The following is a 12,447-nucleotide window of genomic DNA, read 5'->3' as shown; positions in this document are numbered from 1 at the left end:
GGCCGGGCGCAGTGGCTCACACCTGCAATCCCGGCACTTTCGGAGGCAGAGGGGGGTGGATCACTTGAGGTCAGGAGTTCGAGAGAGCAGCCTGGCCAACATGTCGAAACTCCATCTTTACTAATAATAGAAAAATTAGCCAGGCGTGGTGGCACGTGCCTGTAGTCCCAGCTATTTGGGAGGCTGAGGCAGGGGAACCAACCTGGGAGGCGGAGGTTGCAGAGAGCGGAAATCGCACCACTGCACTCCAGTCTGGACAACAAGAGCAAGAGTCTGTCTCTCCCCGCCCCCAAAAAAGAATTTCGGTTGTTTTCTACACTCTAAAAGCACTGTGAAGTAGAAATGGTCACTCTGTAAATGACACAAATTCCACCGTTATGTTACTAAACAATCTCAGCTCCTTAAGAGAAACTCAATGGGAACAGTATTTTACCCTAATTACCTCCTTTCAGAAAAGACTGGGTGGGGGTGGTAGATGCACGAAACCCCCAACTCATGAAGTCGAGCGCGCCCAACAAGTTAACCCAGAAGGTAAACTTTTCGGGATACCGTAGCTAGATGAAGCGAGAGAACTCTCCATGGGCTAGGGACTGACTTCAAGAAAATAACGAATCTGAGCGGACACGAGGAAAGCAAAAAGGGAAAGCGACAGGGCTGCCATGCTCCTAACTCCACCCTCCCGCGCTCAGCCTGGAGAAGGCCCAGTCTCGCTGGCTACTGCCCCTCCTTCCACCTCTTCCCAAACCCACCGAGCGGCGGCAGGAAAGGTCCCGCAGCCCTCTTCTCCCCTCCCCCAAACCAGGGGCTGGGGAGGCCCAGAGAGGTTAAGAGCTTCCGTTCCTTCCCCGCCCAGAAGTGAAGAGGTGGGAAGTGGAATTGCGAGTTCGTCCTGTCTCGGCCTCCCTCTCCCTCCACGCTTACCCGGGGCTCCGTTTCCGCCCAAGCCCGAGACTTACTCGTCAGCCCGGCAGCCACCGCAGCTGGGTCCCCGCGTACCGCCACAGCCCCTATTCCAGGGCCGCCCCCCCCACCCCCAGCTGCAAGCTCCCGTGGGTTCCGGGGCAGTAGGAAGAATTACTTCCGCTGGGTCAGACCGCTTTCTGCGAAGCGCGGGAGACACGTACCTGGTGAAGCGAGGACGCAGAGTGTGTCGCTACTTCCGTCTGGAGGAAGTGCATACGCCCTACTCTCTTCTCCTATAGTAGGCCAGCCTATGAACGGCACCGGCAAATTTCGACCAATCCGAGTCTAGCTCTTCTGGATTCCCAGAATGCAGCGCCAACCCAGATCCAATATCTATAGGGACGCATCCTTAGAGAGGCTCTATGGAGTCGGAGACAGCACTGCATTCTGGGATTCGTAGTTTCTTTGGTGGATACCGTCGGCGTTGCGACCAAGGCAGCCCTGCATCCTGGAACTTGTAGTTTCTCGTACTGAGTGTTAAGATTTTGATGGTTTTAGAGATTGTCCTTGCCTCTCCTGTAGGGGTACGCTTGAAGGTGGGAGACTGCACAGCAAAGATTGAAAAGTGGGAGGGCGGTTTATTTGCTAACGAGATCGTGCTCTTTATGAGGCATTATCTGTCCCTTGTGAAAAATAGCTGTGCGTGCTTAAGAGCCAGCACAGCAATAACTAGCTCAATCGGCTGACCTCATTTCCTCTCTTCCCGGTAGAATTCAATGTTAACTGAAAACTAACCACGCCCCCACTCCACCCCCGAGGGTCCTGCCTCTGCCTCTGGGTTTGCTCAGATATCTTGGATTCTGAGCTCACGAACAGAAAATCCAACAAGTTTTGGGACCTTCTTTCTCACTCCACGCCCCACTTCACACCCCCTGTCTTTCCTGTGGTAAGATATACAGGCACCTTTCCTGGAAGGCTGAAACAGCTAAATAAAGTTCTCCATCTACTGTTTTCCAGGAGTGTCGCCTGAAGAGAATGTATGTAGGGCCAAGACAACATTGCAAGTTGCTCAACGAGGCACTCTGTGTGCTCAAAAAATAGATAATAGGCTATCCGGAGTTTATTGAACTAATTGAGAACTTGCCTGAAAGGATTTTTTCTTTTTTAAATTTAGTTGATTTGGTAGATAAAATGCATTGTTTCTTTTTTTTTTTTTTTTTTTAGGAATTAATTGCAATAATCAAGGAGATTGTCCTGTATGAACTTTTCAAAGACTTTGTAGAAATCAGAACAAATATTTAAATATTTTTTGGCTGTAATGGTAGCTCGAAGTAGAGTTCGGTGGGGAGGACAGGCGTGGAGATGCAGATGAAGAGGCTGTAGGTCCATTTTCTTTTTTTCTTTTATTGAGAGGGAGTCTTGCTCTGTCATCCAGGCTGGAGTGCAGTGGTGCAATCTTGGCTCACTGCAGCCTCCACCTCCCAGTCTCAAGTAATTCTCGTACCTCAGCCTTCTGAGTAGCTGGGATTACAGGTGCGCACCACCACGCCTGGCTACTTTTTAGTGTGTTTTTCGTAGAGGCAGGGTTTCACCGTGTTGGCCAGGCTGGTCTCAAACTCATGACCGCAAGTGATCTGCCCACCTTCACCTCCCAAAGTGCTGGGATTACAGGCATGAGCCACTCTGCCCGGCCTAAAAACATCCTTAGAGTCATACTAAAATCCCATTAAAGTAATTTATATTTAACAAATGTCTCTAAATTACTGGAACTGGAAAATCCCGCTAACATAAATAACAATTCTATGTAAATCTATAGTACAGAGTTTTCAGAATATAATCTCATTTTATCTATTTAGAAATTTTGAGAAATGGATCAAATGTTTTTATTTTCATCTATTTACAATATCTGTAGGGGAAACAGCTTTACAGAAGATAAAGAAATTCTAGTTCTCTCAATATACTTAAGAAAAACATTTTTATATGAAAAATTTAGGGCCGGGCGTAGTGGCTCACGCCTGTAATCCAAACACTTTGGAGGCCAAGGCCGGCGATCACCTGAGGTCGGGAGTTCAAGACCAGCCTGACCAACATGGTGAAACCCCGTCTTTAAAAAAAAAAAAAGATAGAAAAAAAAAGAAAAATTTAAATATATCAGCAAAATAACAGAGTGAATGAATTATCATGAACAGAAGAATTTTTAAAATATAAGTAGGCCAGGTGTGGTGGCTCAGTTTTATCCCAACACTTTGGGAGGCCCAGATGGGAGGATCCCTTGATTCCAGGAGATCAAAACCAGCCTGATCAACAAAAGGAGACCCTGTCTCCACTAAAAATACAAAAATTAGCTGGGCATGGTGGCATGGCCTATAGTCCCAGGTACTTGGGAGGCGTAAGTGGGAGGATTACTTGAGCCTGGGAGGTCAAGGCTGCAATGAGCTATGATCATACCACTGCACTTCAGCCTTGGTGACAGAGCAAGACCCTGTCTCCAAAACAAAATAAAAGGTGGACACTGTGGCTCACCCTTGTAATTCCAGCACTTTGGGAGGCTGAGGTGGGCAGATAGCTTGAGCCTCAGATGTTTGAGACCAACCTGGGATATATGGTGAAACTCCATCTCTACTATTTAAAATATATATATATATATAAATTAAAAGAAACAAATATAAGTAGAAGCTTTTCATAAAATAAAGTTATTCATATAGAAGTGTTATCATTATCTCTTTCTGGATACTCCCTCCAATAGTTGACAGGATTTGGAGTTGCCAACATGATCATATTCTATTTATTTATTTTTATTTGTTTTGAGACAGGGTCTAGCTCTGTCACCTAGTGCAGTGGTGCAATCAGGGCTCACTGCAGCCTCAACCTCTTGGACTCAAGTGATCCTTCTGCCTCAGCTTCCCAAGTAGCTGGGTCTACAGGCAGGCACCACATGCCCAGCTAATTTTTAATTTTTTTTGTAAAGACAGGGTCTCACTCTGTTGCCAGGCTGGTCTCAAACTCCTGGAATCAAAGGATCCTCCCACCTGGGCCTCCACATATTACTGGAATTGCAGGTGTGAGCTCCCGCCCCTGGCCACACATTATTTTAGACTATGAATTTGTTCCTCTCCGGTGCAAATAATATGCCAAATCTAAAACAGTTATAGTTCTGTAATGGTAAACAAAAGAGTGTCGCTATTACTAAGATGCTCATCCTTTAAGACTAAGCTGAATGTGAAGTCAGTCTGGAGACATACTGTGGCAAAATTAATCATATTCTTTGTACTTTTGTGGCATGTTTCTTGTTTTTTTGAGATGCCGGGTCACTTTGTGGTCTAGGCTGGACTGCAGTGGTTTGTTCTCGGCTCACTGAAGCCTCGACTTTGAGCTCATGCAATCCTACCGTGGTCTCAGCCTCCTGGGTATCTGGGACTACAGGCACTCACTACCATGGGCCGCTTAGTTTTGTTTTAGGTTTTTGGGTTTTGTTTTGTTTGTTTGTTTTTGTAGAGACGGGGTCTCCCTGTATTGCTCAGGCTGGTCTCAAACTCCTGAGATCAGCGATCCTCCTGCCTAAGCCTCCCAAAGCTGTGGGATTACAGGTGCAAGCCACCAAGCCCGGCTACATTTTGTATATTGCGGTGTCTTAATTATATTACATTATATTGTAGTCCATTTTCAGGTGTTTCCTCCACTATTTAAGCACCGTGCATTCCCAATTTTATCTAGTATCTTTGTATTCTCTGCTCCTAGCTTAGTCCTGGCAATAGGCACTCAGCGCCTGTTTTTAAGTAATTAATCAATGTGTATATGGATGTGAATGATGTCCGAACACAAATCTGATAAGACGTATCAATATTACATGAACAAATTCCATTTATTTTCCTTCAACCCGATGACTGAATTAAGCTATCATTCATTTTTGTTCAAATAGTATATTCTTCTTTCTGTGCCAACAGGCTAGAATCATTTTCCGCAATGAAAACCGTTTTTAGGGCTTAAAAAGTGTCGTCCACGAGAAAAAACGATTTAACCCTGGATTCTAGGTTTTGTCATTCTCACACAGCCCTTTACCCTTCCCCTCTGCCCTTCCACACTGTTAAAATAAGATAGAACTATAGAAGGAGGAGTCGCTCAGCCAACAACAGAGCGGCGAGCTCACAGCTCACTGGACAGGTTACACGGACCGCCGGGAAGGCAGCAGGCGGGAGGCAGATTCTGCGCACGCGCCGACGGCGGCCCGCCAGGCGTCCCGGGGCTGGGCCTGCGCCGCTTTTGCAGCAGTCGGGTGGGAAGCCGGGTGTCTTCCGCGTGGCCTACTGAAGCTGCGGCGTCCACACCGCTCATCACTCGCGGGATGCTTTTTCTGGCGTTAGGCCGCCCGTGGGCGGTCGATCTGCGGCTCGGCGGGAGGAGGACGGCATTGTGGGCGGCCACAGCGTTCCGAGGCCCCAGGGCCTTTGTCTCTCGAGCGGCCTTCTGCAGCAAGCTCTCAGGGCCGGTCGCCGGCGGGAGCACGGGACCCTGGGGAGCCGCGCGCCTTCTCCAGCGTCCCGGCCGAGCGCAGGTCGGACGTCAGAGGGCTAGTGTCCCGAGTGAGGCGGGGAGGGCGGGCGTCGCGTCAGGCCTGGGGAGCCCTGGGGGCTCTCCGCGATCTTTCCCGGTTGTCCTTGACTGGAGCGCGTGGGAGCCCCCTCTGCGGGGCTTGCAGAAGTAGCAGTCCGAGGTCCCCAGGATGCTCAGCATCCGCGATCTAGGAGAACGGCTGGAAAGTGCTTACTTTTATGGTGGTTCCAAATCCAGCGGGTTTTGTGGTGATAGCTGTATGTAGTTCCTTTTCTACCCTTGAGCAGAAGCTTAGAAGTGTAACTTTGCAAAGAAAATTGGATGCAGCACCTTGAAATAGAACGGAGAGCCAGGTTAAACCTGACTTTGAGCTTCCTCTACTTTTATTAGGTAGATGTACTTTTTTTTTTTTTTTTTAAAGACAGGGTTTCACCATGTTGGTCAGGCTGGTCTTGAACTCCCGACCTCAGGTGATCCGCCCGCCTTGGCCTCCAAAGTGCTCGGATTACAGGCGTGAGCCACCACGCCTGGCCAGGTAGCTGTGCTTTTAAGACTTACTTTGGTCCCTGGGAAAAGGGGTGATGCAGATGTTAATTCTTTAATTTTGATTTGAATAAACTGTCTCCCAATTCTACCCTGTAAAATATCAGGATTGGCAAACCTGCTTAAAACCTGGAAGAAATGCATAAAATGGAAATTGGAATCTAATTAAATTTCAGCATTGAGGAATTAGGCATGGCTTTTACATTTTGAAGTGTATACACTGTGAAACTCATTTTCAGATGTTTGGGGAACCCTTCTGTTCCCTTGAAATTTGATGTAGGATTTCAAGTAAATTTTATTTCTTTTATTTTTATTTTTTTTTTGAAAGTGAAGTCTCGCCCTGTCGCCCAGGCTGGAGTGCATTGGCGCGGCCTTGGCACACTGCAACCTCTGCCTTCCCGGTTCAAGCGATTCTCCTGCCTCAACCTTCCCAGTAGTTGCAATTACAGGCGCGCTCCATCACACCTGGCTAATTTTTTTGTATTTTTAGTAGAGACCGGTTTCACCGTGTTGGCCAGGCTGGTCTCAAATTCCTGACCTCAAATTATCCACCCTCCTTGGCTGGGATTATCCACCTTCCAAAGTTCTGGGATTACAGGCGTGAGCCGCTGTCCTGGGCCAAATTTTATTTATTGTCAAGAAATAAAAGAGGACCAGGGAATACACGGTATTTACAAGGTATTTAGAGAAATAGTTGATCTTGGGGCCGGGCATGGTGGCTCACGCTTGTAATCCCAGCACTTTGGGAGGCGGAGGCGGGTGGATTACCTGAGGTCAGCAGTTCAAGACCAACCTGGCCAACACGGTGAAACCCTGTCTCAAAAAAAAAAAAAAAAAAAGAAATAGTTGATCTCTTTTTTTAATACTAACATATAAATATTTTAGAAGTCTTTAAAAAAAAAAAAAGGCTTGGACTTTAAATATAATCTGAGTTTGCAGAGTGTTTTATTTATTTTAGTAAAATTTTGGTTTTTTTGAGATGGGGTCTTGCTGTGTTGCCCAGGCTGGCCTTAAACTCCTGGGCTCAAGTGATCCACTTCAGTCTCCCCAGTAGCAGGGGCTACAGACATGTTCCATTACGCCAGCTAAATGTATTTATTTATTTTAAAGATGGGGTTTCACCATGTTGGCCAGGCTGGTTTTGAACTCCTGACCTCAGGTGATCCACCCACCTCGGCCTCCCAAAGTGCTGGGATTACAGGTGTGAGCCACCAATGTATTTATTTTTTGAAAAGGTGTTGCATTTAAATAGAGTGGAATGATGTCCTCATTAACAGTGGAGTAGAAGAAACTTCCACGATTTTTACTTGTTCAACATCACTCTAGATCTAGAAACCTGAGAGCTGGGATGCAAACCTAGCAGACTCCAACTCTGCAGTTTTCTACTTGTGACTAGAATTAAGGCAAGCCATTCTGTCAGCTAATTGATTTCTTTAGCTCTAGATTATTTGGGAGAATTCCTTATGTCACCTCACATGACAAGTTCTCTTCATTACAATTTTATTTTTTTGAGACAGCGTCTCGCTCTCTTGCCCAGGTTGGAGTGCAGTGGTGTGATCTCAGCCCACTGCAACCTCTGCTGCCTGGGTTCAGGTGATTCTCCTGCCTTGGCCTTTTGAGCAGCTGGGATTACAGGCACCCTATTGGCTGGACTGTTCTTGAACTCATGACCTCAAGTGATCCACCCTCCTCAGCCTCCCAAGGTGCTAGGATTACAGGCATGAGTCACCCTGCCTGCTCTCTTTATTACAATTTTAAAAATAAACTTTAGGCCGGGCATGGTAGCTCATGCCTGTAATCCCAGCATTTTAGGAGGCCAGGGTGGCGGATTACTTGAGGTCAGGGGTTCAAGACCAGCCTGGCCAACATGGTGAAACCCCATCACTACTGAAAATAAATTAGTGGGCGCATGGTGGCGGGTGCCTATAATCCCAACCCCATGGTGGGGTGCTGAGGCAGGAGAATCGCTTGAACCCTGGAGGCGGAGGGAGGTTGTAGTGAGCCGAGATCATGCCATTGCATTCTAGCCAGGGCAACAGAGTGAGACACTCTCTAAAAAAAAAAAAAAAAAAAACTTTAAAAAATTTAAGAAGGTTGATTGACCATAATGGTCTCTGTTTCAATAGATCCCTGTTTGTTGGGAAGGATGTGTTCGATGCTCACATACGCCATCTGACAAATCAGAAGATGGAAGGCTTATTTATACTGGCATTATGGCCCGAGCAGTGTTTGGTGAGTAATTAGAAGTGAGGATATTTACTCTTTTTTTTTTCTTTTAATTGTCAAAATATTCTTACCATATGTTATTTGTTATGCCATCCCTTAATTACAAGACATAAGGAAAATTAGATTTTCTTTTTTTGTTGTTGAGGTGTGTTGATAAGATGCAGAGACATTTGCATTTTTAGATTTTTTTTTTTTTTGAGACAGAGTCTCACTCTTTTGTCCAAATTGGAGTGCAGTGGCACGATCTTGGTTCACCACAACCTCTGACTCCCACCTTCAAGCGATTCTCCTGCCTAAGCCTCTTGAGTAGCTGGGATTACAGGCGTGCGCCACCACACTTGACCAATTTTTGTATTTTTAGTAGAGACAGGGTTTCACCATGTTAGCCAGGCTGGTCTTGAACTCCTGACATCAAGTAATTTGCCACCTTGGCTTCCTAAAGTGCTGGGATTACAGGCGTGAGCCACCATGCTTGGCCATTTTTAGGTTTTAAAAAGATGTTAGAAGGCTGTATTATTTGTGATGTTATGACTAGGCACTCAGACTTTCTTTGGTCATCTCTCACAGGATGTTTAACAAAATAAAAACAAAAAGTGTCTATATAATGTTTGAATATGCAGCCTTAGCCCCCAGGTAGCTGGGACTGCAGGTGCGTGCCACTACGCACAGCTAATGTTTGTATTTTTTGTAGAGATAGGTTTTTACCATGTTGCTCAGGCTGGTCTCAAACTCCAGACCTCAAGTGATCCGCACACCTTGGCCTCCCAAAGTACTGGGAGTACAGGTGTGAGCCACCATGAGCAGCCCATTGCCAGTGATTGTTAATTGAGCAATAAATAATTACTGATATCATCATAGTATTCATTGTGAATTTTGTCAGGAACTTTGTGTCAGGGATGTTGCTCAAAGATAATGCAGAATCCTAGGGTCTGGTAGAAAAGATGAATACATCATAATAATCATAATAAGTAATTTATTAGAATAGATTTGAGTTCAGAAGGCAGATACATTATTTTCAGGTTAGGGAGAGGATGAGACAGGACAGACAGGATCACGATAGAATTTTAGCTGGGTCTTTTAAGATAAGTAGGATATGAATATGAAGATGTACAAGAAGGGCACCCCAAGCTTGGAAGTCGTGTGAGCAAAGACATGAAGATGGGAAGCCCCAGAATACGTTTAGAAATAGCAATTATTCACAGCAGGCAAAATAATAGTGTATATGTATATTAGTTTCCTCTGGTTTCTGTAAAAAATTGCTACAAGTTTGGTGAATTAAAACCAACTGATACCTTAATTTTATACTTCCAGTCTCCAGAATTGGGAGAAAATACAGATTTTCTCCCAATTCTGGAAAGTATAAAATTAAGGTATCAATAAGGCCTCCTGATATCCTAGAGCCTTCAGATCTTTTGAAGCCTTCAGAGAAACATTCTTCCTTGTGTTTTCCAGCTTCTGGTGGCTCCTGGCAACCCTTGTCATTCCTTGGCTTGTAGCATGTAACTCCAGTCTCTTCGTCAGTCTTCACGTGGCCTTCCCTGTGTCTACTTGTCCTTTTCTGCATACACTGAATTTAGGGTCCATCCTAATCCAGCATGATCTCATCTCTGTCCTTAGCTAAATCTACAGAGACCCTGTTTCCAAATAGAGTCACATTCTGAGGTTGTGGGTGGACTTGAAGTTTGGGGAGATACTAATAACCCACTACAGTGTGACAAAAGTAAGGAGGGAAAAGGTATTTTGGATGGGCTGAGGGTACTTTTTTTTTTTTTTTGAGATGGAGTCTTGCTCTGTCACCCAGGCTGGAGTGCACTGGTGTTATATCGGTTCACTGCAACCTTTGCCTCCCAGGTTCAAGCGATTTTCCTGCCTCAGCCTCCCGAGTAGCTGGGACTGCAGGTGTGTGTCACCACCCTGTGTTTTTGTATATTTAGTAGAGATGGGATTTCACTGTGTTAGCTAGGATGGTCTTGATCTCCTGACCTTGAGATCTGCCCACATTGGCCCCTTTTTTTAAAAATTATTTTATTTTATTTTATTGAGACGGAGTTTCGCTCTTGTTGCTCAGGCTGGAGTGCAGTGGTGTGATCTTGGCTCACAGCAACCTCTGCCTCCCGGGTTCAAGCGATTCTCCTGCCTTAGCTTCCCAAGTAGCTGGAATTACAAGCATGTGCTACCATGCACGGCTAATTTTGTATTTTTAGTAGAGATGGAGTTTATTCATGTTGGTCAGGCTGGTCTCGATCTCCCAACCTTAGGTGATCTGCCCGCCTCAGCTTCCCAAAGTGCTGGGACTATAGACGTGACCCACCATGCCCGGCCTGGCTGAGCATAGGTGTCAACTTGATTTCTGTTGTTTCTCATGCAGTTAGCAATGTCATTGCAACTACCTGTGGGAAGAGGGAAATTTAAAATATTGTTAAGTTTCTGACACAAGATAATTAGGCTTTCAGCCAATAGCAATGTATAAGAGTGTTTACTTTGTTATAGCTTCACCAATAGTTTGGTGTCAGCCTTTTGTGCTTTTGCCAATTTGGGGGGAAACCAGTATCTTACTGTGGTTTTAATAGTATGTTTCTTATCAATAAGGTTTAGCATCATTTTTTATCCGTTTAAGGGCCATGTACATTTGTCTCTTTAAAATACGGTTGTTCTCATATTCCAGAAGCCTTTTATGTATTAGAGATACTAACCCTTTGTGATATAAGTTGAAAATATTGTTAGCTGGGCACGGTGGCTCACTCCTGTAATCCTGCACTTTGGGAGGCCAAGGTGGGCGGATCACGAAGTCAGAAGTTCAAGAGCAGCTGGCCAAAATGGTGAAACCCTGTCTCTACTAAAAATACAAAAAAGTTAGCCAGCGTGGTGGCGTGCGCCTGTAATCCTAGCTACTCAGGAGGCTGAGGCAGGAGAATCGCTTGAACCCAGGAAGCAGAGGTTGTAGTAAGCCAAGATTGCACCATTGCACTCCAGCCTGGGTGACACAGTGAGACTCTGTCTCAAAAAAGAAAAAAAAAAGTATTGTCTCCATTTTTTCACTTGTCTCTTTGTTTATGGGTTTATGTCCATGTACTTTTTTTATGTAGTCAAACTGTCAATCTTTCCCCTTGATTGCTTCTGTATTTTTGAGTCATAATTAGAAAAGTTTTCCCATTCTCAGATTATAAGGGACTTCATGGATGTTTTCTTCTTATCTCTGTATGATTGTATTTTTTACAATTAAATCTCTGAACTATTTGGAATTTTCCTGGTATATTGTATGAGGGATGGATTGAAATTTGTCTTCCCTGTAGCTATCCAGTTGTCCCAACACATATTATTAAAAAGCCCGTCTGTTACTCACGGATTTTCGGTTATATCTTTACCCTATACTAAATTTCTGTATGCAGTTGTGTTTATTTCTGTATTTTCCATTTTGTTCTATTGATCTACTTATGCCCCAGTAATACACTGTTTTAATTATATAGGGTCTTCTATTACGGGTTTTTTTGTTTATTTGTTTGTTTTGTTTTTTTTGAGACAGAGTTTCCCTCTGTTGCCCAGGCTGAAGTGCAGTGGCACAATTTCAGCTTACTGCAGCCTCCACCTCCCTGGTTCAAGTGATTCTCATGCCTTGGCCTCCCAAGTAACTAGATTACAGGTGTGTGCCACCACGCCTGGCTGATTTTTGTATATTTTAGTAAAGACGGGGTTTGGCAAAGCATCTCAGCCAGGCTGGTCTCGAACTCCTGAGCTCAGATGACCTACCCACTTCGGCCTTCCAAAGTACTGGGACTACAGGCATGAGTCACCACACCTTGTCTCTATTATGTTTTAATATTTGGAATGTTTTATTTATTCATTTATTTTTTGCTGCTTTTGTTTTTTCCGAATGAACTTTATGATCAATTTGTTTAGGATCTCAACTTATTTTCCAACAGATGGTAATTTTTATTATGATCATGTTAAAATCATAAATTAAAGCTAAGATAAATTTACATTTTAAGTCTTTTTTTTATTGTGGTAAGATAAACATAACAAAATTTTTCATTTTAATCATTTGAAGTATATCAAAGGCATTAAAATTTTTTTTTAATTTTTATTTTCACACTCTCATCTAGGCTGGAATGCAGTGGTGTGATCATAGCTCACTGCAGCCTTAAACTCCTGGGCTCGAGTGATCCTCTCACCTCAGCCTCCCAGATAGCTAGGACTACAGACATGTGCCACCACACTTGGCTGTTT

General features: G+C 44.6%; 2 protein-coding genes and 1 long non-coding RNA gene across 5 annotated transcripts in view; 2 read left to right on the top strand and 1 right to left on the bottom strand.

Annotated features, from left to right (window-relative positions):
- The window catches only part of ELOC (elongin C), a 32,628-nt gene extending 31,485 nt beyond the window's left edge, over positions 1–1,143 (bottom strand). Inside the window, exon 1 of one of the 3 annotated variants that reach the window (XM_017521915.2) lies at positions 957–1,143. The gene's annotated coding sequence lies outside the window, so the exon portion shown is untranslated. The remainder of the gene's footprint in view (positions 1–956) is intronic. The other 2 variants (XM_017521914.2, XM_037736099.1) reach the window with 2 other exon arrangements.
- Positions 1,144–5,090: 3,947 nt separating this feature from the next.
- Positions 5,091–12,447, top strand: part of TMEM70 (transmembrane protein 70) — a 9,801-nt gene continuing 2,444 nt past the window's right edge. Inside the window, exons 1-2 of the mRNA XM_017521911.2 lie at positions 5,091–5,455; positions 8,124–8,229. Of these exons, the coding sequence (XP_017377400.1) occupies positions 5,246–5,455; positions 8,124–8,229 (316 nt within the window). The 5' untranslated portion in view covers positions 5,091–5,245. The remainder of the gene's footprint in view (positions 5,456–8,123; positions 8,230–12,447) is intronic.
- On the top strand, positions 5,462–6,320 carry LOC108299557. Its single transcript, XR_001823018.2, has 2 exons — positions 5,462–5,844; positions 5,990–6,320. It is a non-coding gene; the product is annotated as an uncharacterized LOC108299557 (long non-coding RNA).

The sequence above is a fragment of the Cebus imitator genome, unplaced genomic scaffold, assembly GCF_001604975.1.
Source record: "Cebus imitator isolate Cc_AM_T3 unplaced genomic scaffold, Cebus_imitator-1.0 Scaffold22, whole genome shotgun sequence".
NCBI classification, from domain to species: Eukaryota; Metazoa; Chordata; class Mammalia; order Primates; family Cebidae; genus Cebus; species Cebus imitator.
This window is presented reverse-complemented; position numbering and strand designations above follow the sequence as displayed.